General features: G+C 42.5%; 1 protein-coding gene across 6 annotated transcripts in view; it reads right to left on the minus strand.

Annotated features, from left to right (window-relative positions):
* ATP2B3 (ATPase plasma membrane Ca2+ transporting 3) overlaps positions 1 to 26,743 on the minus strand; it is a 232,591-nt gene that overhangs the window by 82,589 nt on the left and 123,259 nt on the right. For all 6 annotated transcript variants that reach the window (XM_066580669.1, XM_066580670.1, XM_066580667.1 and 3 more), the window contains one exon: positions 13,318 to 13,515. In XM_066580669.1, coding sequence (XP_066436766.1) covers positions 13,318 to 13,515 — 198 coding nt within the window. The remainder of the gene's footprint in view (positions 1 to 13,317; positions 13,516 to 26,743) is intronic.

The raw sequence follows: 26,743 nt of genomic DNA on the forward strand, positions 1-26,743 counted from the left end.
CCCCACAAGAAAACATTTACAGGAATAAGCCACGAGCTATCCAGGAATTGAGAAGGAACATTACACAAAGGAATTGCTGCAGTGACGCCGGACATGCTTACCAGAGCAGTCAGCTTCGGCATGCTTGACCGCAAATAGAGGACATTCTAGCACTTGTTATGAGGTGCTCCTGATTCGCATTGGGTAAGGCATGTTGTTGTGACAGGTGGACGGTATGCGATAGCGCAGTGGTGGCGGAACGAGACAGAGGCAGCTTGTACTATCAATTGTTTTCATGATATCACTCCACAGGAGGGTTCGGTACAACATTACACCATAACATCACACAGGATCGTAGAACTTTACGTATCAGAACCCTCTTCTTAAAGTAGTGGCAACTGATTATGCACTGCAGTCCTCTCTCCTGCTTACAATATATTCGACATAACTCATCATCGCCTACCTCTGCTCTCCAGTTTCTCCAAAGGGTCATTCCATGTCCAGTGGCCTAATTTGGGAGAGGGTCCCTGCTCAACCACCTCCAATTTTACTGAAATTTTTACGGAATGGTCATACACCACCTGTATGAAGTTCTGCAAAGTTCCAGCTTGGTTGAGGCAATAGAGCCATTTGTATAAAAGTCACTATTCCCAAAAATTGATGGTGGTTGAGCAGGGACATTAGGCCACTTGACATGGAATGACCCCAAAGTGGATTTTGATCTTTGTCTGTGCAGTGTCCACTGCGCACATCTTTTAAACATAGCCACCTCAGTTTGGGTAACAGCGGGGAGGGAAACTTCCTCTCTTCCCATGCAGAGCAAGGTCATCTGGGCCCCTGACAGCATGGGGATCTGGTGGCTCTCATTACTGGTGGCCTCTGCCACTTTAACTGCCTGCCCTGCTCTGCTTACATCAAAGTGCTGAGTCACACACACTTGAAGGAAAGATAAGGCTGGTTCGTGGTCTGCACTCCACTCCGTAGTGGTGGCCTCCGCCACTTCAATAGGCTGGCTAACTGGCTGGTTGCATAGGACTCTACTCTGTTCTACTGCATCACAGTCTCTCAAAAACTGCTGCATCACTCTCTGCTGCCCTGTGCTCTACACTTGGGGGAAAATTTACTAAGACAGGTATTTCCAGGGCCGAGCTTAGTATCATTTTCCCCAGTGCACCTAATATATGAAGAGATACAACTCTGTTCGCCTTCCCAGGTCCAATCTGGCATAATTCATGCCATCAATACATGCCTCCTCCAGACAAGTCCAACCCACTTTTTTCAAAAATGAGAAGGCTCTTACAAATGGCCTAAAAGTCACAAATTTTTGCGCAAATACACATTTGTGCAAAAATTTGCGACTAGCTTCTGAAGTAAACTGAGCATGACCTCCTTGGTGCTTCAGTGTTGCATCATCGTTCAGGAATCGGCAGGGTAATGGGAATTTCTAGTGTGTGGAGGGAGCGAATATGAATGGATGCCACCATTGAAAAGCACTGACTACATGATATGGTTTCATTTTTTTTGTCCTCAAACCTGATATGTTGCTCCAATTCTAGATTTTAGGTGTAACTTTCATAAGCTTTATGTACTGTAAACCGATCAGCCTTGATTGTAGATTCTGTAGGAAACCGGTCATTGAAGTGAACCCTACAGTCAGCAGATTGTGGAGAGCATCAGATGTTACGGAGGTTCATCATTCTTGCATATGTAAACTTCATATTTTTAGCAAAGAAGGAAGCTGACTCAACAAACTTCTAGGCCATCCCTTCATGGGTGAGTGATTCTAGAGCCTTTCTAGGCTTATTTCCTGCATGTAGTTAGGGGGTGTGGAAAGCCATATTCATCCAGATCTATATTTTTTGAGTATTACTATATAAAAAAATATATAAATTTTGTATAGCTGTAATCATACTGACGCACAGACAGTGCAAGACAACACTGCATCATCAACACCATAAAAATAATCCCCCTAAAAAAAAAACAATTGCGCAATTGTTTGTTTTTTTCCCATTTTGCCCCACTTAGAAATATTTAATCCTTTCCAATCCACTGTCTGACGTCTAAAGACATTCTGATTGAAGGCTGTAAAGCTCTAATGTCGGAAGACGTCCGGCAGGGTATTCTTACTGTAGATTACCGGCCGCTCTGTTGTCGGGGGCCTCTCCAGCATATCCCATACCGCAGTACTGGCTCTAGCCAGCAGATGGAGCCTTTGTATAGTGGCAGAAAGAGAAAGCTCCCTAGGAAATCCTGAATCCAAATTTGGATTGCAAAGGGTTAAGTTTTCCAACACGTTTTATGGTACGTTGAATGGTGCCATTGAAAAATACAACTTGTCCTTGAAAAATAAAAATGTTATGATTTTTGAAAGTGAGGATACCAAAACTGCAGAATGTGAGCTGGACACAGGATAATCAGTGACACTTGGTCATGAAAGCTTTACCTATGTTGATGTCATCCATATTAGCAACTCCATGGCAGGATATCTTTAGAGCTTAGTATGAAAGAGAACCTTCTGCCAGACTGATGGAGTATATTAATGTGTGCTGTCATCATCCCTTCTCTACTAAGAGTTCATCACCAGATATAGAGGTGTAACGTAAAGGGATATTCCCATTTGGGACATTTATGGCACATCCATGGTATATGCCATAAATGTCCAACGGGTATGGGTCTGGGACCCACACCTATTTCGGGCCCCCACCATCGTGGACCGATTGTATCCTGCATATGCATAACTCGGGAGTTACAGAAACAATGCTTAATGCCCAGGGGAGTAGCTATAGGGGATTCAGAGGTAGCAGTCGCTACTGGGCCCTGGAGCCTTAGGGAGCCCAAGGGCCTCTCTATTATATAAGAAAACACCAGTATTATGAATGGGACATGGATAGTTGGGGCATGTTACAGATTTTGCATTGGGGCCCCCCTTAATTTAGTCTTTGCCTCATCTTTTAAGATTCTAGCAATGCTAGTATTGCATCGATGGGCTTCTTAAGAGACCCAATGATGCAGAATAAAGTTGTAGAAGTGCCCCATGCTGAACTTTCTCATCCGGACCCACAAGCCTTTAGCTACGCCTCTGATAATCCCTAGTGACTTTAATAGGAGTTATGGAAACAGCATAGCCCTGTAGCACTTGTCTATCTTCTTCCTTCCCATCATGGCTATGTTTGGCCAAGGTGGGAATGTCACCTTAAAGTGTCCATCTTCAATGCAAAATCTGTAACAGGACCCCATTTACCATGTGCCGATGCTGGTGTCTTCTTATGTTCCATAAGGGTCTATAGGCCCCATCAGGCTCTAGGGTCTGTGTACAACTGCTATTTGTGCACCCCCTATGGCTACATTCGAGACCAGATATCCACAGGAGCATGGCGATCGAAAGGATTTCTTAGTTTGTCACCAGAGTCACCCGCTAAGCAACCACACAAACCTATGCACTACACTGAACAATGTAAGCACTGGAACTACAATGCAGGTCGGAGACTCCACAATGAACGTTGGCGTGAGCATATGTGCATGTTTTATTGATGTACCACTGCACACTGTATGTAGGTTTGTAGGTCAAGCAAAATAATAAGTTCTGAAAGACGCTGAGAATTTAACACTTTATTACGGAGGCAGTGCATATTTGCTGAGCTTGCATTTGCTTGTTCTCTTTCATGTAATTCTTTATTATTTAATGAGCATCCAAACGCCAAAACCCCACACATTCCTGGAGGAAAATAGTGGCATCTCCCTGCTTCACTGTGTAATGACCCTGAAAAATCAGACTATATGTACTGGAAACTTCATTTTAGGGTTGCAAAAGTAGTAGTTACCCTTATCCCGGATGCTTGAGGAGGTCCAATGAGTCAATGACCCATCTGCTGCATAAAAAAGCCCACCAGTATCAAAAATGGTAGATCATAGGTGAGGGGCTATGTTACAGATTTTGCATTAGGACCCAGGGGCTTTAAGTTACTCCCGTGAGATGAATACTAACTATTTCCTATGTATTGTAGGCTTCACATGTAGTGAGTAATTATCATTATGTGCTGGGCGAGGTTGGCTTGGATAGATACAACATCAGTGCCAGTCACTGTATCCTACTTCTATATTCCCTGTTATATAATATGCTCATATGTCAAGTAATTTCCCATTACATTCTGCTTTGTATGTACCATTTAAAATTGTGGTGGGAGGATTTATTCTGGGGTCGGGACTATACAGGATGTAGTCAAAAAGACGGATCTAGCGCTATATCTCAATGCGGTTGTCCTATATTGAAATAACAGTAGCGTACTTGAACAGTAAGGCCGACTGCACACAGCTGGATTTGAATTGTGGAATCCGGGGCGGGGGTCTGCCCCCGGGTTCTGCAGCATATGGCGTCCATAACATGCTAATGAAAAGCACTTTTTCCTGCACATGAGCGGAAATCAATTGCGATTCTCCACTCGCGGAGGAAAAGTTGCGACATGTTCAATTTTTGTGCAGACACCGCATGCACAGCTTCCATTGAAGTCAATGTAAGCCGTCTGACCCGCGGCCCTTCCGCAATTGACATTGCGGAAAGGTCGCGGGACCCGCCTCATCGCCTAGCAATGGTGTGGGAAAATCTGTACTATGCATGTCCAATGGCTTGCTGGCTGGACCATCTGCAATACAGAAGGTCGCCTGCGCACGACAAGAGATGCCAGGTATGCGGGGTCACCGGCTGGGCACTGGGTTGGATTCCGGTGTGGGTTCCCGCATCCAAAATCCCATCCAGTTGTGTGCAGTCTGCCTAAGGCATGGATGCTCTACATCAGTGTTCCCCAACTCCAGTCCTCAGGGACCACTAACAGGTCATCTTTTCAGGATTTCCTCAGTGTTGCACAGGTGATGTAATTATTGTCGGTGCCTCAGACATTGCCACAGGTGTTCCTACTATAGGAGATCCTGAAAACATGACCTGTTGATGGTCCCTGAGGACTGGAGTTGGAGACCCCTGCTCTACATGATGGCATGAGAGTGTTGTGGCCCCTGAAAGAAACAGAGAGTAAAACTCCATTGCAAAGTCAAACAGTACCATGTGAGAAGCAGAAATCCGTCTTCCGTGTCTGTCTAAGTCCCGTGGGACCACTGCTATGACTGAATTAGGAAAAGCGTACTCAAAGTGGCCTCCTTCTGCTACGATATATGCACGGCGCCGTCGTTGGACCTGTGTTCATTCTAGGGACTCTCAACGTGGGTCAGTACCTGAATCTTCTGCAGGCAACATTGGATGTGTAGTGTACTGAAGTTAATGTGTGGAAGCTTCTGGATGTTTCTGAATGGTCTATGTAGTTTTGTGCTTATGTGTATTGTCAGTGTGTTCCATGTGAGTGAATATGATGTGTATTGCATAGCTGCAGCACTGAATGGCTTACAGTCTGGGTTACGTCTGGAAATGTATCTCTTTGTCTGTCATGTGACCTTGTTTTGTATATGTGGATGCAAGGGACAGGAGTGGGGCTTTTCTTGTCTGATGGTCTTTTGGATTGTCCTGAGAGGAGTCGGTCTGCACACAGACACCTTCAGTCTGTGTGCGGTGAATATAGAAGAGGCTGAGAGGATTGCGAACAAGTGGTTTGGACCTCTTATTTTTTTCCTCCTGGCAGAATAGACGAGAGCAAGAATCCGCAAGAAGTGCGAGTTCCCACTGTGCAGTGCTGGGTGCGTTCCTCAAGTCCGTGAGTGTGTACCGCTAGAGAGTCGATGAGTGTTTGTGAGAAAGTGTCCAGGAACAGAGAAACACAGATAACTTTGCCTGTTAAAGTCACTTTGTCCTCCCGTGTTTCCTCCCTGTCAAAACACGTGTTCTCCTGCACTGAATACCCTGCCAGTGGATGTCAATTGTGGACTGTGTTAGATTGTATTTCAAGTTGTGTTCAAGTAAACGGCTTTACCGACCGTTCTCAGTACTGCCTTTAGCCTTCAACCCGGCGTGTGGACTTTTTATTCCAACATCGAGAAGTCACCACAGAGGACGGAATGGTGGCGTCACCCGTGACAAACAACCAAGGTAAGCCGCAAAAGGTTAACCCCTTTAATAGCCTGCTCTCGGCCCCTTTGATGTGTCTCTGGTTACCCTCCGGGTGGGCGACGGTAGAGCCACCGTGACAAGGCCTACATCTAAACCTCGCTGTCTATTAGGCTGGGGCCCGCTCCTTAGATGCTGCAGATGTCTTCCTGGATGATCTGCCCCTATGATAGCAGAAGAAGTCCACAATGCAAAATTAAAATCCATGTTCTAGGGCACCCCATACCATCATGTAGCGCATCCATGCCCCCCTATTCAAGTACACTATAGTTATTTCAATATAGGACACCAGCATTGAGATATAGCGCTGGATCAGTTTTTTGACTACATCCTGTATTATTATTGCATGTCTGAGTATCTTTAGTGTTATTTCAGCCATATTCAGGTTATTGTTGTTTGGGGTTGGTGATAAAAAGGAAATCTAGGCACCAATTTGTCCCTTTCTATCTCCACTCAGAAAAAATAGAACAATGAAGAACATTTAGATTGAAGACAAGCATTTTTCTCATGGTTCTATCAAGCAGACCAGAAATTGTTTGATTAAAGAAGGGATTATCAGCTTTAGAAAATGTTTTTTTTTAGCAGTATCTCCCAAAAATAAGCTTATCATCTTTGCTTGGACCTCCGGCAATCAAAGGAACCTGAAAGTAACTCGCCAACAGTGCTCCCATAGGTTAATCAAGGTATTACATGGTGCCCTATAAAATCAATGTGTTGGTCCTCCAAGGAACTGTTCTTTGTTTTCTTACAGCTATTACAATATGGTAGGATGGAGAACCTTGCTGTGGATGAAGGTCATTCTTGGTCATCCACAATGAACACTGAGACAGCATTTAGAGGACTTATGCTTTTGGTTTAGAGAAAAATCCAGTTTTGGGCAGAGACAAGAGTATTTGTTAATAAAAGCTGCTTCTGGCCGCCTCAGACTCACTGACTATCTCTTAATTTTTCTCCTCCTAAATATGTTCTTAGCTGTTTATAGATGACTGCTCGGAGTCCTATAGGTCCCATAAGTCAACTGTGAACAAGTTAATCAGTTTTGCAATCACTATGTATGTAGATGAAAGGTGATTAGTGGAGGACCACAAGGGAACACTCAAATAACATTCTTTCGAGGGCAGGAAACATTGGCTCTACTGTAGACAAACATGACTCAAGGGGGTCAATAAATGATTACAATATCAATTGCATCCTCTCCCCATGCACTAGTAGATAATGTTGGTATTTGGTTTTATCTCACCCTTGTGCCTTATCTGTCTGAGTTAATAGGTTCTAATAGTAATTGAACATATCCATTTGTTTTTAATATTGGATCGCCTGAATATATATCATGCTTGTTATATTAGTGATGATTTACCTGACGCCAAATAGATATGATGATTAAAAAATGTAACCTATTTGCAATGAATTCAACCTACTTACCAGCGGGACTGTTTGCCGTCCACGGCTTGGTCTTCCACGTTTTTGGGAACCTGACAACAGTCAAACTGGTAAGCACTCTTCTTTATATTAACTTAATATGGACACCGCTTAGCAACGTTTGACTCTCCCTAGTGGCGCTATTGGCTGAAGCACAACAGCGCCACTAGCTTTGGCTTTGCGTTGAAGGTCACTCAATGTATCAAACTCAAATTTTAGGATTTTACAGCGGTGGTGAGGATATAACAAATTTAATGACACCAAAGTCATCCACCAAAGGTCACGCAAAGGGGTCAAAGTGTTGTGCAAGAAAAAGCCCGTAGGCTTTTTTATATTAGATGTCCTCTGAGATCTCTTGACAGTGTGTAATGGAGATCTACAAGAATGGGTCATTGGGGCCTCATCTGTTGCATTACTGAACGCAGAAAGGAACACTGTAGCTATAGATAATAAGAAAATACATATTTAGAAGTAGGCAAGGGGGCAGTTGACAGAAAACCATTGTAGAATTGGCCATCAATGTCATCAATGCCAAACCTTAGTGCTGGCCCTTGAAGAATATGGCAAAAGCCAGCGAGGTCACATAGAGAACAGTAGAAAAGTCAATGGATTGGTGCAGATGCTCCATAATAATAGTAGAGAGAGATTGAATTCCAAAGCTAGCCATATACTGTACAGTAGATCGGTATCATTCAAACTTGCTGAGTTTTGCAGGCGATCATCTAATGTGTATGTGGGTCACCCAACTTTCCGCCAATGACAGATGTCAGTGGAGATAAGCACCAGGCAGTTAGATTTCACCTGCTAGAGCCCCCTGTTTTTGAAGAAATAAAACTGCTGCCAGACATGTCTGGCAATTTTTTTGGTCCCTCTCTACGTTCACAACACATGAACACTGGGCCAAACCTAGTGTGCATGTGTATGGGGGTGTTGAACAAGATAGCGGTCAGCCAAGCAAGCTTTTGGCAGACACCTATCTAATGTGTATGGCCACCCTAAGTTTCTTGACCAGACAACATGTCCCTTATTTAAAGGGATTGTCGGAGTTCTGGAAACCCTTGTCACTGAGTCCCCCTTGTCTTAAAATAAAAAATCATCAGCTACTCCCAATTCCCTCGTTCGTCCCCCACTGCCAGCTCTGGTCTCTGCTATCTGTTTACAGGGAGTTGTGATGTTCCATAAATCTGGTGTAGCAGCCAATGACAGCACTCAGCCATGATCGTTGAATGTTGTCATTAGCTGCTGCTGCTTTTTTTTCTAGATGAACTCAGCATCTAAAGTGATGTCACAGCAGAGACCAGAGCTGGTGGATGGGGAAGCAGGAAGAGGTGAGTAACCACAGAATTTTTATTTTAAGGCACGCAGGACCCGGTGACAGGTGTGTCCTTAACTCAGACAAGCCCTTTAATGGGATTGGAGTTGTTCTCCTATATACTGCCTCCTACAGGGGTGTTGATATTACTATTGTGCACTAGCAGAGGGAAAATACCTAGATGCAAAAGTGATTCTTGCTCCTGGGACGCTTAAAGGCTAAGGAAACCTTTGAGCATGAAAACTCAATTGACACATATCTTACAAAGTCCCTGCAGAAAAAGATGATGCTCTTATCTGACTTTTTTGCATAGAGTTTTCCTTTTCATGCATTTAGAAAGCCTCATACTTGGTTTGCAGTATCTCTGACAATCAGGTTTTGGCATAAGGATGCTTCCAGCACTGATCAGCTCATCCCTTTTATGAATTCACACAAGCTCAGCTACCCCTCCCCTTTCCTCTTTCAAAAGCTGTGTAGCATAACGACACCCACTCAATACTACACAGCTATCTCTCCATCCTCTCTCTGAGTAGCTGCTGGTTTCATTCCCCCTCCATGTTGATAAGAGCAGAAAAATCCCCTGGGGTAAATTACAGCTTTCTCTGCTCTCTGTCCTCCTGATCTCCTCCACCATCCCTGGCACAGTCATATACCCCTCTGTAATAGCTCAGTGGAAAGACAGTGAATGCACAGGGGAGCAGGCTAGGAAAGGAATCCGTCAATTTACTCTAACCAACAGAATTTGCTATGATTTCAGTCCTCCCGTTTGCAGAGCCTTTGAAAACAATACAAGCATAGAAATCAAACAATCAGATTTTTTTTTAATGAAAACTAATTACAAAAAGTCACCATTTCCAAAAAGACATTGTTTAAAAAAACTGTGCAAAGGTGAACATAGCCTTTAAGGCACCAAACAAAAGACCCTCCTAGGGAGTTATTGTTGGACGGTGGCCATATGTTAAGTAGAAATATGAGATGTTAAGATACAAGATGTCTTGTAAGAATTTTTCATGTGTATGGACAGCTTAAGATACATCCTTCGAGCACTGATTCAGTCTGATAAACTTGCATCAGGACCAAAACTCTATCTTCATGTTGAGCAGTGCTTTACAAGTGACACACCATATTCTTGATATATCAGGCTTGAAGTGGTGATTCTATAATATAGCAGCTCTAAATAAGAAATCCCTGCTCCAGGTAATCATAGTATCCTGAAGGAGATGAGTACACCAGATAATACAGGATGTTCTTCAGCTCAGAACAATCGCACACACTTGAGGAGCGCAACATACTGCTTGAAGCCAAGAGAGCGGCTTAAATCCTGAAAGCATCAAACAGTAAAACAATATTACCATTTCTCCTTCTCTTACATCTGGAAGATACACATCACTATGTTAAGCTGATGTTCTACCTACATAAGAGGTTCCATAGACATTTGGTCATTTTAATGTGCAGAAGACTAAAGGGTCCTCCATGATATTAGTCTACTTGGACTTGAAAGTTATCAGAATGCTTCCTAAAGGGACCATGGAGTTCTTGGTGAGAAGATTGGTTCCCATTTGCTTTTGGGTGAGAAGAATCTGCATAGGACTCACCTCTCCATAGTCAGAAAACAAAGATGGTGGAGAATTGTCCCCAAAGCTATGGAAAGGGTGTGAAAGGGGAAACTTTTTACACATAAATCGTTCAGATTCCCACATCCAGTGAGAATCTGAATGATGATTGCTCAGTGTAAAGGCACACCCCGACTGAACGCCGAACAAGAATTCGTTCGCTTCTCGTTCGTCATTCAGTTTATGCATGCAGAAAACTTAACAATGAAATGGTCCGTATAAACAGGCAGTTGTTCACTTATGAACAACTGCATGTTTACTGTGAATGGAGGCGGACAGGAAGATCTCCGACCTGCTCTGTCTCCATTCTGTAGTGTTTATTCTTCCTGTGTAAAAGCACAGGAATGATATTGCTAGCATGACCTATTGGGCATCTACACCTGACAGGTCATCCTGTGAAAGGGCCCTAACACCCTTCTGGGTAGAAAAAGTCATCACCACAATGAAGGCGAATTTTGATATTTGCTTTGGGGCTCCTTCTATTTGATATGGTTTTTCATGAGTTGGGATCATATTTGACATCGATCTTTCTTTTATTGCCTATATTCAGTCTCTTTTATGCAAATGTGACCTGCACTTCAAAACATCTCAAGAATTTGTCTTTTTCTTATTGTTGAAACAGCCAATTCTTATTGTTGCTCTGATTCATTCTCATCTTGATTACTGCAAGTTGCTATGATTCAGTCTTCCCCTCACTAAGTTCTCTCCTCTCCTGTCTATCTTGAATGGAGCAGCCACACTCATCTTACTAGTCACTGCACTAGTTGCCCATACACTATAGAATACATACACTATAGAATACAATTTATACTCATCCATGAAGCTCTCCACAGTGCTGCACCACCCTTATGTCTTTTCCCTCATCTCTATCTATCGCCCTACCCATGCTGTCCATTCAGCCAATGATCTCAGACTAATTTCCTCCATAAACCGAACCTCCCAGTTCATCTCCAAAACTTTTCCTGAGCTGCACCAGTTTTCTGGAATGTGCTACCCCAGTCAAGCTAGACTTCAACATCAACAGTTTTAAGTATGTCCTAAAGACATATCTCTTTAGAGAGTCTTATGACATTCCTTGATCTAACCCATCTGTGTCTACACCTCTTCAACTTTCTCCCTCAGAATCTGACTCCTATCATCCCACTGTATCCCTCAAACCCCTAATGATGTATTATTGCTTCTCCAAACCCAGAAAGAAGAAATAGCGTTGCATACGGCACTTTTTCTTCCGGTAAAAAGCAGGGCAGATGAGCGGAAACCAAATGGACCCCATAATAGTCAATGGGGTTCCTTCAGTGCTGTTCGCTTCTGTCATAGGATGGACCCATTTAGCCAGGGGATTCCCCTTTCCTGCTCTCCATATGGAGCAGGAAAACGGAACCCCCACTGCAGATGTGACAGCAGCCTAAAGAATAGACAGCAAGCACCACCTTCAGCAGTTAAACAGCAATGAGCAAGTAGTAACTTCATGTACTACACTACAGTTCAAGACCTGCCTGTGCTCCATATTGCACTTCTCACTCCATGGGAAAGTAGGTTTAGTGCAGCAGCTGTGCAGTGAAACAGCATGACCAAAGCACTTGTACAACACTGCCCCCTACATACTGTGGCTGCAATACATAATTGAATATTTAGAAAAAAAATGGCAATCAGTGATCAATACAAATAGTAGACGGAGAACTTGTTTGGAGAAAGTCTATACCAGTTTTATACTGGGTGAAGATGTAACAGAGGTGCTTGCTTGTTTGGAGATGTAAAATAATACAGTTCCTGTGACTTTAAGGGCATGGGAGGCTCGGGGTGTGGCTGTCTCTGGTGGGAAATCATGGACTGAAAGCTGGAAGCGTGCAGTGTGTGTGAGATGCTGTGAACAGCAGACATCTTGGAGAAGCTCCATGGCTTGCAAGGCCAAGTCTGTAATTTTGCCCCACGAGCAGTTCATCAGAGGTGGAGAAGAAACCAGCCCTACAGGCTTAACCCTTTCCAAATCCACCGTCTAACGTCTTCCTACATTCTGATTGAAAATTGTACAGCTCCAATGTCAGAAGACGTCCGACAGGGTATTCTTACCGTCTATTCCCAGCCACTCCGCAGTCGGAGCCTCTCTGGCGCACACACACTGGCTTTAGCCAGCAGATGACACCGTTGTATAACAGCAAAAAAAAAAAAGCCTTTTAGGATACCCTCAATCCAAAATTGGATTGGAAAGGGTTAAGCAAAGTAAATTGTTAGTGTCCTCATCACTGCACCTATGCCACAGACAGCCATCTCCATGGAGGCTCCCACTGCTCTGTGTAATATCTGCTACCCGTTACTGCCCAGTATGCACCTTCTGCAAAAGACTGTTAATATACCTGGTATCTGGCAGAGGTACTGAGGTGTGTGGCTTGGTCAACCAGAGACTTTTATTTCTTCCTTGGTACAAACGACTGTTTATTAATTGCCTTTCTGTGCCCATTACACTAGGAAGAAACTGTTTATACTGATATACCACATCTGCCCCGTTCACGGGAGCAATGTTTAATTCTACAGCCTGGATACGCCCATTTGACACAGTTCATTGTTTAAGAAAGTTATCAGAGCAGCAATGTCTGGTGCTGAGCCCTTTACTTCTTTCCTGAGAATCCATCGATTTGATCCAGTCCAAATTCTGATCCAGGGTGGTCAGAATCTGGCCATGAAAGTCTACAGACACAGTTAACAACCTATGAGGACAAGGGCTCTATGACCCCAATTATGACTTAGTTGACGACACAGACGGAAGTAAATCTTCCTTTCCCGGGAAAGACCCGGACCTTCTCACCGACTCAGCCTTCTCTGAAGAAGAAGGGGACAACCCAGCCTGTGCCCCTCAACATCCCTACAAAGATGCCTTTCAAGTACACATATACACACAAACATAAGGACAAGAAGCTGTATACCACAGACTCGGGGAAAGTCCAACTTACTCTCACTCTGTTCTCCTGGTGGTGCATAGAATGAAAGGCCCAGGGAGACAATGGCAGCAATTTCTAAGATGATGAGAGTCACGTCCTGGAGGGCTTCCCAGACTAATTGCAGGAAGGTTTTGGGTTTTTTGGGAGGTATGAAATTCACACCATATATTTGCCTTCTCTTCTCGAAATCTGCTACATTCTCAGACAAACCTGAAAGATAAGAGGGAAACAGAATAAGTCAACATGGTCTACAATAAATGGACAACGTAACAACATAACATACATTATAACAGCGGTTCTCAAGCTTTTCAAGCAAGCACCTCCTAGTGACAAGATGTTCCAAAGAGTACTCCGAAGGAAGCGATCAGATACAAGGTGATGTTCACAGGATACTTCAAAGCCTCTGTCTGATTTGATGGGATGAATAGCACAGCATGTAGAGCTATTCTTCTTGTCAAAACTACAGACCCCACAAAGTAACCCTGACAGACCCCATTATAAGTCCATGGGAGCCATGAGGGTGCCGTTGCTGAGTGGTGTGTAATGGATCTGGCAATGTGGCTTTGCTGCCCAGAAGATGGGAATAAAATATTTTCCTTATGGCCGGCCTATTTACATAGAATATGCTCCAATTGACAGGATTTGATTTATTAATAGCTTTTGGATAGAAACCCCAAATTGAATACATACTACATATCTGACATCCGAAGTAAAGAGGTCAGATTTAGTGCAGCCCTGTATACAGACCCCCAGCTAGAAGTCCCCTATTTAGAGACCCTAGAATGATAAACACCCTTAAAATTACAGATTCCATATCAGACGCCCCTTTTACAGACCACCATAACAAAATTTTGGCAAAATACCCCACTCATAACAATGTGGTAGCCAGAATAGGCAACTGTAACCAGTGCCAGCCATAGGTTAAATGGTACCCTGTGCAGAATTTCTTTCAATGCCCCCCCCCATCCCCATCATAATAAAAAATGATATATATTGCCCTGCTTGTGCAGAAAGCAGCAGGATAGCAGCATACCCACACCAGAAGAGCTCAGTGAATAGATACAGTACCAGAACAAAGCTCATAACATAAATACAGTACCAGAACAAAGCTCATAGCATAAATACAGTACCAGAACAAAGCTCATAACATAAATGCAGTAGCAGAACTAAGCAACTGTGTTGTAGTTGTGTCGGTGGGCTGACAGCGATGTCTTAGAATATCAGAGGGGAGTAGACAGAGTCAGGAGGAGGATTATTCATGTAGCGCCACAAGACGCTGCTGAAGGAAAAAGATCATCTGACCAAATGGACCTAAGGGGGTAAATCACCCCGAGTCTATTTTAGATTTTTTTAAGAACCTCTGCCGTATATTTCTAGCTAAGCGGTATTGCAGTCCAATCTGCAAAGAAAGCCTGAAGGGATCTGAAGCACAGCTCTCGTCTCAGTGACTCCTGCTGCTGCTACTCTATCCCTTCCCCGTGTTTAACGCTGAAGATCTGTGTGCTCAGATTGACTACTGTGTATGAGCACCAGCCCAGCACCACATCAACAGCAAGTCAGAGCATGTTGAGGTGATTTCAATTACAGCATTGATATGTGATTGTGTATGGTTGTGCGGAGCATGGGGGGTGGGGGGGGGGGGGGGGGTCACAGGAGTTTTCAAGCAAAGTAACTGAATCATGTTGAAAACTATGTAACTAATAGCTCTCACCTCAAAGGAACCGAATACTCCTAGTACTTATGTTTTTTCCATGAAACACATTCCAAAGTTTCCAAACTAGAAGTAGACTATGTCTGCAGGCATCACATCTCCATTCAGATCTCCCATCAATATTTTTAAGACTGAGGTTCCTACTACCACATTGTAGGTATATCCATTCTTAAAACATGTAGTCCACTTTTTAAGAAGTCATTGCTGCTGCCTCTTTATTCTCAGAAGTCCACCATTGACAATTCTTGGCCTTTACTCTTCCATTTGCTACTAACGGTCACTTATCATTCTGGGTTTATCTATGGGATCTGATATAGTGGAACAACCGTACTTCGAAATGCCATTCACTCTTATAATCCAAAGCCCATTAATCTATTTGGTTTTCAGTTCTTCACTGCTCTTTAGGGTTCAATGTGGATCCCCATCTGTTCTTTGCAACTTTATCTTCTGATGATACTGAACGTTGCCTTATCTTTTGCCCCATTTTATTTTTAGCTATAATGGTTCCCCTGATTCTCAATTATTGCAACCAGAAATAGGAAAATGCTAAATATGAAGAATAAAAGACAAGGAGGAGGAGAAGGAGACTGGAAAGGAGAGGGAAGGAGAAGAAGAAAAAGGGGAAAGGTGGAGAAATGGAAAGAGAAGGAGGTGTAGATGGTAAAGGAAGAAAATGTGAAGGGAAGAAGAGAGGAAGGACAAGAAAGGAGTACAAGGAAGGTAATTAAAAAGTATGTGAAGTAGAGGGAGGAGATGAGAGTTAGGGAGAAAGAAGGAGGAGAAAGAGAACAGGGTTAGGGAAGCGGTTAGGGAAATGAAGGAAAAAGAGGCTAAAGAGGAGAAAGTAAAGAGATTGAGAAGGAAGGAGGAAAATGAGAAGAAATAAATCATAAGAAAAAGAAGATGGAGAGGGCGAAGAAGGAAAAAGGAAATAAAATTAATGAGGTAATGGCCTTTTCACATAGGACTAGGGGTGTAACTATATGGGATGCAGAGGATGTGGTTGCACCCGGGCCCAGGAGCCTTAGGGGGCCCATAAATCCTCTTTCCTCCCTAGAGGAGCCCAGAACTATGAATAAAGCATTACAGTTGGGGGCCCAGTAACAGATTTTGCATTGGGGCCCAGAATCTTCAAGTTAAGCCTCTGCACAGGACTACTTGTCGGGCACAGCACAGGATTCCCGACAGTCATCCCAGTGATAATTGCTCCTGTGCTTACCGCTCAGGAATGATCATCGCTTAGTGAATGGGGCCGGAGATCATACTGTACATGAACAACTGCCTGTCTATACGGGCTGATTGACGCTCAGTCTTTATACATGTAGAAACTGGATGATGGACCATAAGCAAACAAATTATCGTTCAGTGTTTAGTCCGAGCATGCGGTTACACTGAATGATTCTTGCTGAATTGCGGGAATCTGTACGAATTATCGGCTCATGTAAAAGGGCCCTAAGAAACAGAGGAGCTTAAGGTAAAGGCATGAAAAGAACAAGGAAAAGAAGGAAGAAAGGAGGAGAATACAGTGAAGGAGAAGGCAGTAGGCATAGGACAATAGGGTTAAAGTAACCCTCCAGCTTCAGGAAAAAATTCAGTCTCAGAACCAGAGGGGTAGGAAGGTATATTGCCTGCTGTTGGTTTTCTTTGCTGTCCTTCTGAGACATTGGTTCCATGTCCCATTTTTGGACATCAATGATGGCCAATGCAATCTTCAGACTACTTAATCCCCACAGAACACTGTCAGTGCTAGACTACCAATGCACTAGCAGGGATGCAGCTAAAGGCTCATGGGTCCGGGTCCAAAAGTTTATCTTGGAGTCCCCCAACTTTTCTTAACCCCTTAACACAGAGGCGTAACTTGAAGCTCCTCGGCCCCGATGCAAAACCTGTAGCAGGGCCTCCAACTATAATGCTTTATTCATAGTACTGGGTTCCCTATATGGAGAAGAGAGGCCTTATGGGCCCCCTAAGGCTCCTGGGCCCGGGTGCAACCGAATCCCCTATAGTTACGCCAGTGGCTATATAGTACCTGCTCTCTGATTGGCCAGAATGGCTTGCATGATCAGCACTGGTCAATCACAGAGCAGTGCACAATGTGCATTAGGTAGTCAGGAAATTGCTGCAGCCATATTGGATAGCAGGAAATGAGGCTTCAAACTGGTCAATTGGATGGGCGGCAAAGAAGAACAACTGCAGGAAATATATGCCTTTCTCAGGATTAAATTTTGTCCTGAAACTCAACAGTTGCTTTAAGGAAAAGACAACGAAGTGGAAGAAGGAAGATAAATAAGAGAAGGAGAATTAATGAAAAGGACAAGAAAAATAGGAAGCATAGAAGAATTAGATAAAGTACAAGGAATAAGAGGTTAAGGAAGACAATGGCGGTGGTGAATCAGAAGTAGCATAAAGAGGAGAAGGCTAATTATTAAGGAGAGACTACATTATGGCCGGGATGTTACTCAGCACTCCTGTGAGGTCCAACGCACTATAACAATAACTCCTACCCAGGCTATTGTACCATACAGCGGAGAACAATCAACCTCTGTACCTCGTAATCATTGCCATACGTCATCCCAACGCTAACTATGTCCGGGATCAGCAGAGATCACACGAAATATTGTTTTAGCTGCTTTTATGAGAAGATATTTATTTTTGGGCAATCTTAACCAAAATGGAATGAAAGATAAAAGACAACCTACATTTTTAAATGTGACCCACAAAGCATACTTCTGGAAATACTATTCCGTTATACTGCTCCGCTCAAGGAACAGGAAAGGGGAATCCCCTGGCCGAATTGATTTGTCTTATGATGGAAACAAACAGTGCCGAACAGACCCCATTGACTATAATGGGTTTCATTCAGTTTCCGCCCGGCTGGTCGGCATGCAGCGTTCTTTCTTCCGGTATTCTGTGCCGAATCTGCAAAGGAACCTCCGACCAGAGGTTCCAACACAGATGTGAAGGCAGCCTAAGGCCACCCTTGTCCATGAGATGTGTTTTAGTATCGGATTTTTGCTCAACCACATTCATGTCAATTGGGATGTAGTGCAAATGCAATACTAGACACCACCCATGGACAAGAGTGGCGCTCTTCTGGCTCATCTCCTCCCCATCCTGCAATTTGACATCTGCACAGGTCATAGAGCATGCCCACAACACTTCCCCAATGATAAAAGGTCCTGGCCATTATATGAATTGGCTCTGAGGCTTCTGTAAGGCATATGTTTAAATACTGCAAATTACAGCAGTCAAGATGGCCACCCCTGTAGTCATTTAGAGACCATATGAAAAAGAAAATCTACAATCAGAAAATAAAAACAAATTAAAAATGGAAAATGCTTCACTATCAGGTTTTAATAATTAAAAGGAGTTTAATAGATATAAAATAGTGCAGACAAATGACTATATAAATTAATAATACATCTTGTTATTTGTAAAGCGCAAACTTATTCTGCAGCGCTTTTAGGTAATTTATTTATTACCCCCTACAAAGCTGGTTACTCATTTTACCGACCTCTGAAGGATGGAGGGCTGAGTCAATCTTGAGCTGGCTACCTGAACCACGTGGGAATGGAACTTGCAACCTTCAGGTCGTGAGCGAAAGCTTAAGACTACATTTATGCTGCCCTAACACTCTATCTATCTATCTATCTATCTATCTATCTATCTATCTATCTATCTATCTATCTATCTATCTCATATCTATCTATTTATCTATCTCATATCTATCTCATATCTATCTATCTATCTATCTCATATCTATCTCTCTATCTCATATCTATCTCTCTATCTCATATCTATCTATCTCATATCTATCTATCTATCTCATATCTATCTATCTATCTATCTATCTATCTATCTATCTCTCTATCTCATATCTATCTATCTATCTATCTATCTATCTATCTATCTATCTCATATCTATCTATCTATCTATCTATCTATCTCATATCTATCTATCTATCTATCTATCTCTCTATCTCATATCTATCTATCTATCTCATATCTATCTATCTATCTATCTATCTCATATCTATCTATCTATCTCATATCTATCTATCTATCTCATATCTATCTATCTATCTCATATCTATCTATCTATCTATCTATCTATCTCATATCTATCTATCTATCTATCTCATATCTATCTATCTCATATCTATCTATCTATCTCATATCTATCTATCAATCTATCTCATATCTATCTATCTATCTATCTATCTCATATCTATCTATCTATCTATCTATCTATCTATCTATCTATCTATCTATCTATCTCTCTATCTCATATCTATCTATCTATCTCATATCTATCTATCTATCTCATATCTATCTATCTATCTATCTATCTCTCTATCTCATATCTATCTATCTATCTATCTATCTATCTATCTATCTATCTATCTATCTATCTCATATCTATCTATCTATCTATCTCATATCTATCTATCTATCTATCTATCTCTCTATCTCATATCTATCTATCTATCTCATATCTATCTATCTATCTATCTATCTCATATCTATCTATCTATCTCATATCTATCTATCTCATATCTATCTATCTATCTCATATCTATCTATCTATCTCATATCTATCTATCTATCTATCTATCTCATATCTATCTATCTATCTATCTCATATCTATCTATCTCATATCTATCTATCTATCTCATATCTATCTATCAATCTATCTCATATCTATCTATCTATCTATCTCATATCTATCTATCTATCTATCTATCTATCTATCTATCTATCTATCTATCTATCTATCTATCTCTCTATCTATCTATCTATCAGCAGTTCTGAGCCATTCCAAGACAACCATACAAAGAAGCAGTTAGGAGCTACCAGAAACCAGTAAGGAATTGCTTCCAGACTCTGCCAGTTTATGCGCCACCCCCACCATCCCAAAAAAAGACCGTGAAGACAAAAATTAGCAACCAACAAAATAGCAAAAACTGAACAACAGAGAAAGACTAATCATCCATCCTCAACGGTTGTAGTCTGTAATTATATCAATGTTGCTGATGGCCCATGTAATAGAGAACATCAGTAACCCAGCTGCCCTCATGACACGAGGATTTAGAATGCTTTTATACAGCAGGACACTTTCCTGATTAATGCTGCCAAGTGCCAATCATACTTCCTGACAATGTCATATTCACCATGCCATGCCACCATCCCTCTTCACAAAGCCTGGCTGTGTGTGACTCATTAGACAAAACCAATATCATTTGTACCATAAAGGTTAATAAATCCTTAGTTTTGAGCTGAAAAAACAATTATAGCGCAACACATCCACATCTATCTATCTATCTATCTATCTATCTCATATCTATCTGGTATATATCTATCTATCTATCTCATATCTATCTATCTCATATCTATCTATCTATCTATCTATCTATCTATCTATCTATCTATCTCATATCTATCTATCTATATATCACATATCTATCTATCTATCTCATATCTATCTATCTATCTATCTATCTATCTATCTATCTATCTATCTATCTATCTATCTCATATCTATCTATATCCTATCTATCTATCTCATATCTATCTATATCCTATCTATCTATCTATCTCATATCTATCTATCTATCTATCTCATATCTATCTCATATCTATCTATCTATCTATCTCATATCTATCTATCTACCTATCTATCTCATATCCATCTATCTCATATTTATTTATCTATCTATCTCTCATATCTATCTATCTCTCATTATCTATCTATCTCTCATTATCTATCTATCTATCTATCTATCTATCTCATATCTATCTATCTATCTCATATCTATCTCTCTCTCTCTCTCATATCTATCTATCTAATATCTATCTATCTAATATCTATCTATCTCTCATATCTATCGATCTAATATCTATCTATCTATCTATCTATCTAGCTATCTATCTATCTATGTAATATCTATCTATCTCATATCTATCTAATATTTATCTGTCTATCTATCTCATATCTATCTATCTATCTCATATCCTTCTATCTCCTATCTATCTATCCATCTATCTCCTATCTATCTATCTATCTATCTATCTATCTATCTATCTATCTATCTATCTATCTATCTATCTATCTATCTATCTATCCATCTATCCATCTATCCATCCATCCATCCAATATCCTTCTATCTCCTATCTATCTATCTATCTATCTATCTATCTATCTATCTATCTATCCATCCCATATATATCTAACTATCTATCTAACTATCTAACAGTTGAGTACGGCTGAAGTCCCGTTATGGTCTGGGGATGTTCTACGTGGCATGGACTCGGTTCGTTGGTTGTAATGACAAGAAGGAGGTATGCCTTGACATTCTAGGCAATAATAGGCTGCAGTACTCTGGCAATTGTCAGCAATACTTCCAACGACACAACGCACCTTGTCACAAATCCAACACTGTGTTACGTTGGTTTGAGGACATGGATGTTCCACAATTGGACTGGCCTGCACAGAGTCCCGACCTGAACCCTACAGAATGTCTTAGGGATCAACTGTAATGTCAGGTCAGGAAATATGAACAGCAACCATCTTCTTTGGGAGAACTCGCCCGACATTTGCAGGGTGAATCAAGGGGGAAAAAAAACCAGCTGAAGTCTATCAGCCGTTAGTAGAAAGTATGCCATGGGGAGTATCTGATTTCATTAGGGCTAAAGAAGCCCCACTAAGTACCAACATTTGGAAATAAATACGACTTTTGATTTTTGCTCAGGTGTCCAATCACTTTTAGTAAGAGAGTGTATTACAGATATCATTCAAGTAAAACTTTACGTCCATAATCACAGTGTATTAGGCAACGGTAATGGCTAATCGAAGGTATAGGCTGACCCAGAAAACTTTTTCTGCTCTGACTCAACCTCTAGTCATAATTAGAGATGAGCGAGCGTACTCGGTAAGGACAGATACTCGAGCGGGTATCGTCCTTTTCAAGTACCTGCCTGCTCGCCCGCAAAGATTCTGGTGCCGGCGGGGGAGAGATCTCCCTCTCTCCTCCGCCTGCTCCCCCCTGCTCACTCCCACAACCCACCGCTCACCCCCGCTGGCACTTGAATCTTTGCGGACGAGCAGGCAAGTACTAGAAAAGGACGATACCCGCTCGAGTATCTGTCCTTAACGAGTATGGTCGCTCATCTCTAGTCATAATCTATAACTATTATTTTCATCTCCTCCGATCACTTGGCATCAATTCTCTACCCAACCCCTGAAACCCATCTCATGGCATGATTGGGGTATAGCAAAGCAGATTAGTTGACGTTTGCGGCTGAGCACTTGCTCTACCGGCAGCTATTTTTGCCCTCGCTACTTCTTGATTCTATATAGCCCCTTCTGAGCATACTAGTAAAACATTTGAATGTGACTTGCAGCAATGAAAGGTCCATTTTAAGACGATACTATAATAACGATTTAATGTCAAAGCCCTTTAATACAGTGCAGACCTTTTCAGCACTGGGAAGTGTGACTAATGGAAGCATTTAGTAAGGTCAGAATTGACTGTTCTTGTAAAGAGCTGTGGAGTCAACGCTTCACATTTTCTTTCTTGCCGCAGAAAGGGCTGGAGTATGCAACACAAACATAATTCCTCTATCTTCATACTGTCATACTCTATTTCTCTACAAATGGATTACACATTGTATGGATGACAACTAATAGGTTGGTGGGGGTCTGACCACTGGATCACCACCAATCTGAGAATAGGGGTCCTATTTCCCCATTCATTCTATCTGTGTGTATGCAGTGCCACTCCATTCAATGGGACTGCTCGAGATAGCCGAGTATAAAGCACTTAGCTATTTCCGTAAACTCATTGGAATGAATGGAGTACGCGCTCCATTCAATGTGACATCACTGTGAGTCGTAGACGCCATCCAAAAGTGGAGTAATGGGGAAACAGGACCGCCATTCTTGAGATCAGTGGGGGTCCCAACGGTCAGACGCCTATCGATATATTGGTTTTCACCTATACAGTGGATGCTTGAAAAAATGTTCAGAATACCCTTTTTTGGTCCCCTATTCTACTTATTTGTAGTAGGTTCCATAACTCACCATGTACATCTTGGCTTAACATGAAGGGGTTGACTCTTAGAATCCACGCAACCATTGATGGATTTGGCATATGTACCGCCTTAGTTTGTTCCCAACATTATAGGAAGTTAGTGAGTAAGTAGGACTATGTTCGTATGTCCAGTTAAGGATTAGAATGGGTTAATGAACTAAAAGGCATGTCAAGTTAATACATTGGAAATTACCTCATCCAGGGAAGCCAACTGCAGGCTCACCGGATGGGCCAGGGGGCTGTAGATTGGCATCGGCCGCAATACCAAGCCATGGCAAATTAATTGGATGTCATACAGCTTTAGCAAAGTCATAGTGGTCATGGCTGGTGTATTGTGGGGTCAAAATAAATGGCGCTGGAGAAAATAAGTAATAATGTCACATGTTGTTCAAACAGTTCTTGTACTGCAGATAACTTCAACAGCGGTATACGGTAGTTACTGTCAGGCGGAAACAGTGGACTGGCTTGGTGTTACTCCAGTCGGTTCACTTGTCATACACACCTTCAGCAGCCTTTACTCCCGGGCATCCAGCACTTTCGGCAGACTTGGCTCTGAAGCAACAGCTTAACACACCGCCGGCTCCGGGCTCTGCTGTCTTGTTACAGGCAGCTGGAACATCCCGTAAACTTGCTGTAGCAGCCAATGACAGCGCTCAGCCATGTTTGCTGAGTGCTGTCATTGGCTGCTGCAGCTTGTTTGTAGACAGGCTCAGCATACAAAGTGATGTCACAAGGAGACCAGAGCAGGCGGCGGAGGAGACGAGGGGAGAGGTGTGGAACTGCAGATTTTTTTATTTTAATGCATGGAGGACCCATTGACAGGGATTTGCTTTACCCTTTTAAGGGTACTTCCCCACCACACTGGCTACGTTCCTCTCTCGCCCATTGCTACTGTTTCATTATGCACACTCCTTGGGAGACTCTTTTCATACTCACCAGGTCCTCCGCTCCTGCGGTGTCTCCCGGCAAAGTCAACGCATGTACAACAAGCTGAACTTTTTTTTTTTAGAAGGCTGTGCGCATGCATTCCCATTGACCTGTATGGAAGTGCGCACACACAACCTTTTTGGAAAGAGTCCAGCTTCCAGTGAATGCAGGAACGGGGGAGCGGGTGAGTATGACAAGAGGCTCTTCACCTAAACTAGAAGCACCACAACTTAGCTTATGGTGGTAGTAGATAACCAGTTCCCTTGAACATAAATCTCTAGATAAAAATTAACAATGTTAACAATTTTGATAACTTCGATTAACACTTTTTCACCTGGTTGACCTACCCATGCAAGCCCTTACACTCTTGACCTGTCTTACAGGTACTTATAGGGGGACCAACATTTAATTGCTGCCCTCTGGTCAATCTCTTGAGGACCATGTTTTGCTTCTTGAGGAGCCCACAGTAAGTTCCCACCACCGATGGTTGATGGTGGATGGGTCCTCCTCCCCAAAGGCCATAAGAGCATCATCAGCGGTTGACCTTGTGGTATGTACGTCTTCGGTTCTCAGCATTTGATCTTTACTTTCACAGTATAAACAGATGGTAAGTGAAGGGAACACTAATCATACGGTGCTTGGGGTATGAAATGCAGTTACACCGGCATCTTGATGTTGTGTAATGACTTCTCAATACCCACAAGGATGAATGTTTACACCAGTAACCAGGGTGGAGCACATAATGAGGCTATTTGGATAATCTTATGTTTGCCTCGGAAGATTACGGTAATAGGATAATGTGCAATGTGTGGTGTGTCTTTAACAATAAACTGTGCAAAGCTCGCGGATTCTATACTTGCCATAAAGGAATGTGTAAAGGATTTAATTATATGGGAAGCATACTATTATCCAACCCTTTCAATGATTCAATTAAGTCAAGATGAAACATCTGGATTGGCCACTTGTGTAAAGACACAGAAATTATATGAAGGAGCTCTGAGATATAATAATCTAACCCTAACCAATTCTATAGATTCATACCTTGTCCTACATTGGCATCCCTTAAGTTGGTAAAGCGCCACCTGAAGGCCTCAAGAATGCGGTAATGCCTGTAGAAGGTCAAAACCATATCGGTAATAGGAAACCAAATGGTGTGCCGTTATACGGTACCCTACTCTCTCTTTGAGGTAATGGTTCGAGCGAGTAGTGCCTTAGCCGAGCATCTCCCCGCTCGTCTCTAAAGATTCGGGGGCCGGCGGGGGAGAGCGGAGGGGAGATCTCTCTCTCCCTCTCTCCCCCCCGCTCCCTGCCGCAACTCACCTGTCACCCGCGCCGGTCCCCGAATCTTTAGAGACGAGCGGGGAGATACTCGGCTAAGGCACTACTCACTCGAGTAATGTGCCTTAGCGAGTATACTCGCTCATCTCTATACAGCATGCGATGGCAGTGTGGCTCACTTCGAGATGTAGGGCAACCCACCAGGCTGACTTGTATGTGGCATCATTAAAAGGTGGTAAGCCTGCATGGTGCAATACACGTATCAATGCAAGTTGGCGCCCTTTGTATGCCTTATCTATGTGCAAGTATAATAGTAAGCCATGTGTGGTAGGCTTGTGAGTAGCTGTTCTTCTATATCTTGCCCTTGTGTATATTTTTGTGTTGGTATATATAGATACATTTGGCTGCTGGTTGTGATGTTTGAGTTGATTCTTTTTCCATTTGCAGTGATATGCAAAGCATAAATTTACCCAATTCAGTAATGTCTGCCTCCTTACTGATGGTTTCCTACAACTATGGGTTGACTGAGAATGATCTTGACTCAGAGTTACATTGTAAACTTGAAATGGGATGTCTCATAAACGTTGAGGCCAGTGATTGGATGCAGTGATCGCATACTTAGAGTCACATGATCAACTGCCTAGATGTAAACAGAGACTGTGACTGGAAGAGCAGAGATCAGAGTACCAGTTAATAGGGTGAGTATAGGTTTGGTCGATTTTAAAGCATTCCACGCTTTTAGAAACATTTTTCATTGGATAATGACTTAGAATGGCCAACATGTAGCAGTGGCCACTACAAGGGAAATGTATGGCTAGTGGTTTCTGAAGCTGGACCCACGGTGATCAGGTGATAGCTAAGTTGGCTTAAATTTAAACAAGTGTTGTTACCATTTCATGAGACAACCCCTTTAAGTGGGTTGTCCGCTTCTACACGATTGATGACCTATCCTTAGATAGATCATCAGTAATCGATAGGTGGGAATTTGCCAGTCAGGACCCTGGCCAATCAGCTATTCTTCCAGCAGCTGTCAGCGTGTACAGAGCATGAAGCAGATAGCTCCATACACATTGCAGTGGCCGGACTTGGTAATGCAGGCATAGTTTGCATTGAATTCAATAGGATCACACTGATAGCTACTGGGAGAACAGCTGATCAGCCAGAGTCCAGAGTGGTGAACACCCCTGATGGATGACCTATCCTGGAGTAGTGTAGAGATGGGAAATGCCCTTGAAGGGGTTGTCCAGCTGTAAAGTGTTGATGGCCTTATTCTCAGGATAGTTCATCAATAAAAGATCGGTGGGAGTCTGTCACACAGGACCCTGCAGATCAGCTGTTTTCAAAGCTTGTGCATTTTTGCAGGAAGCAGACAGCTCCGTTCCCCTTGCACTGGCCTGGTTTGGTATTGCAGGATAAGTTTCCATTCATTTT

Source organism: Eleutherodactylus coqui, chromosome 10 (genome assembly GCF_035609145.1).
Source record: "Eleutherodactylus coqui strain aEleCoq1 chromosome 10, aEleCoq1.hap1, whole genome shotgun sequence".
In the NCBI taxonomy this organism is placed as follows: domain Eukaryota; kingdom Metazoa; phylum Chordata; class Amphibia; order Anura; family Eleutherodactylidae; genus Eleutherodactylus; species Eleutherodactylus coqui.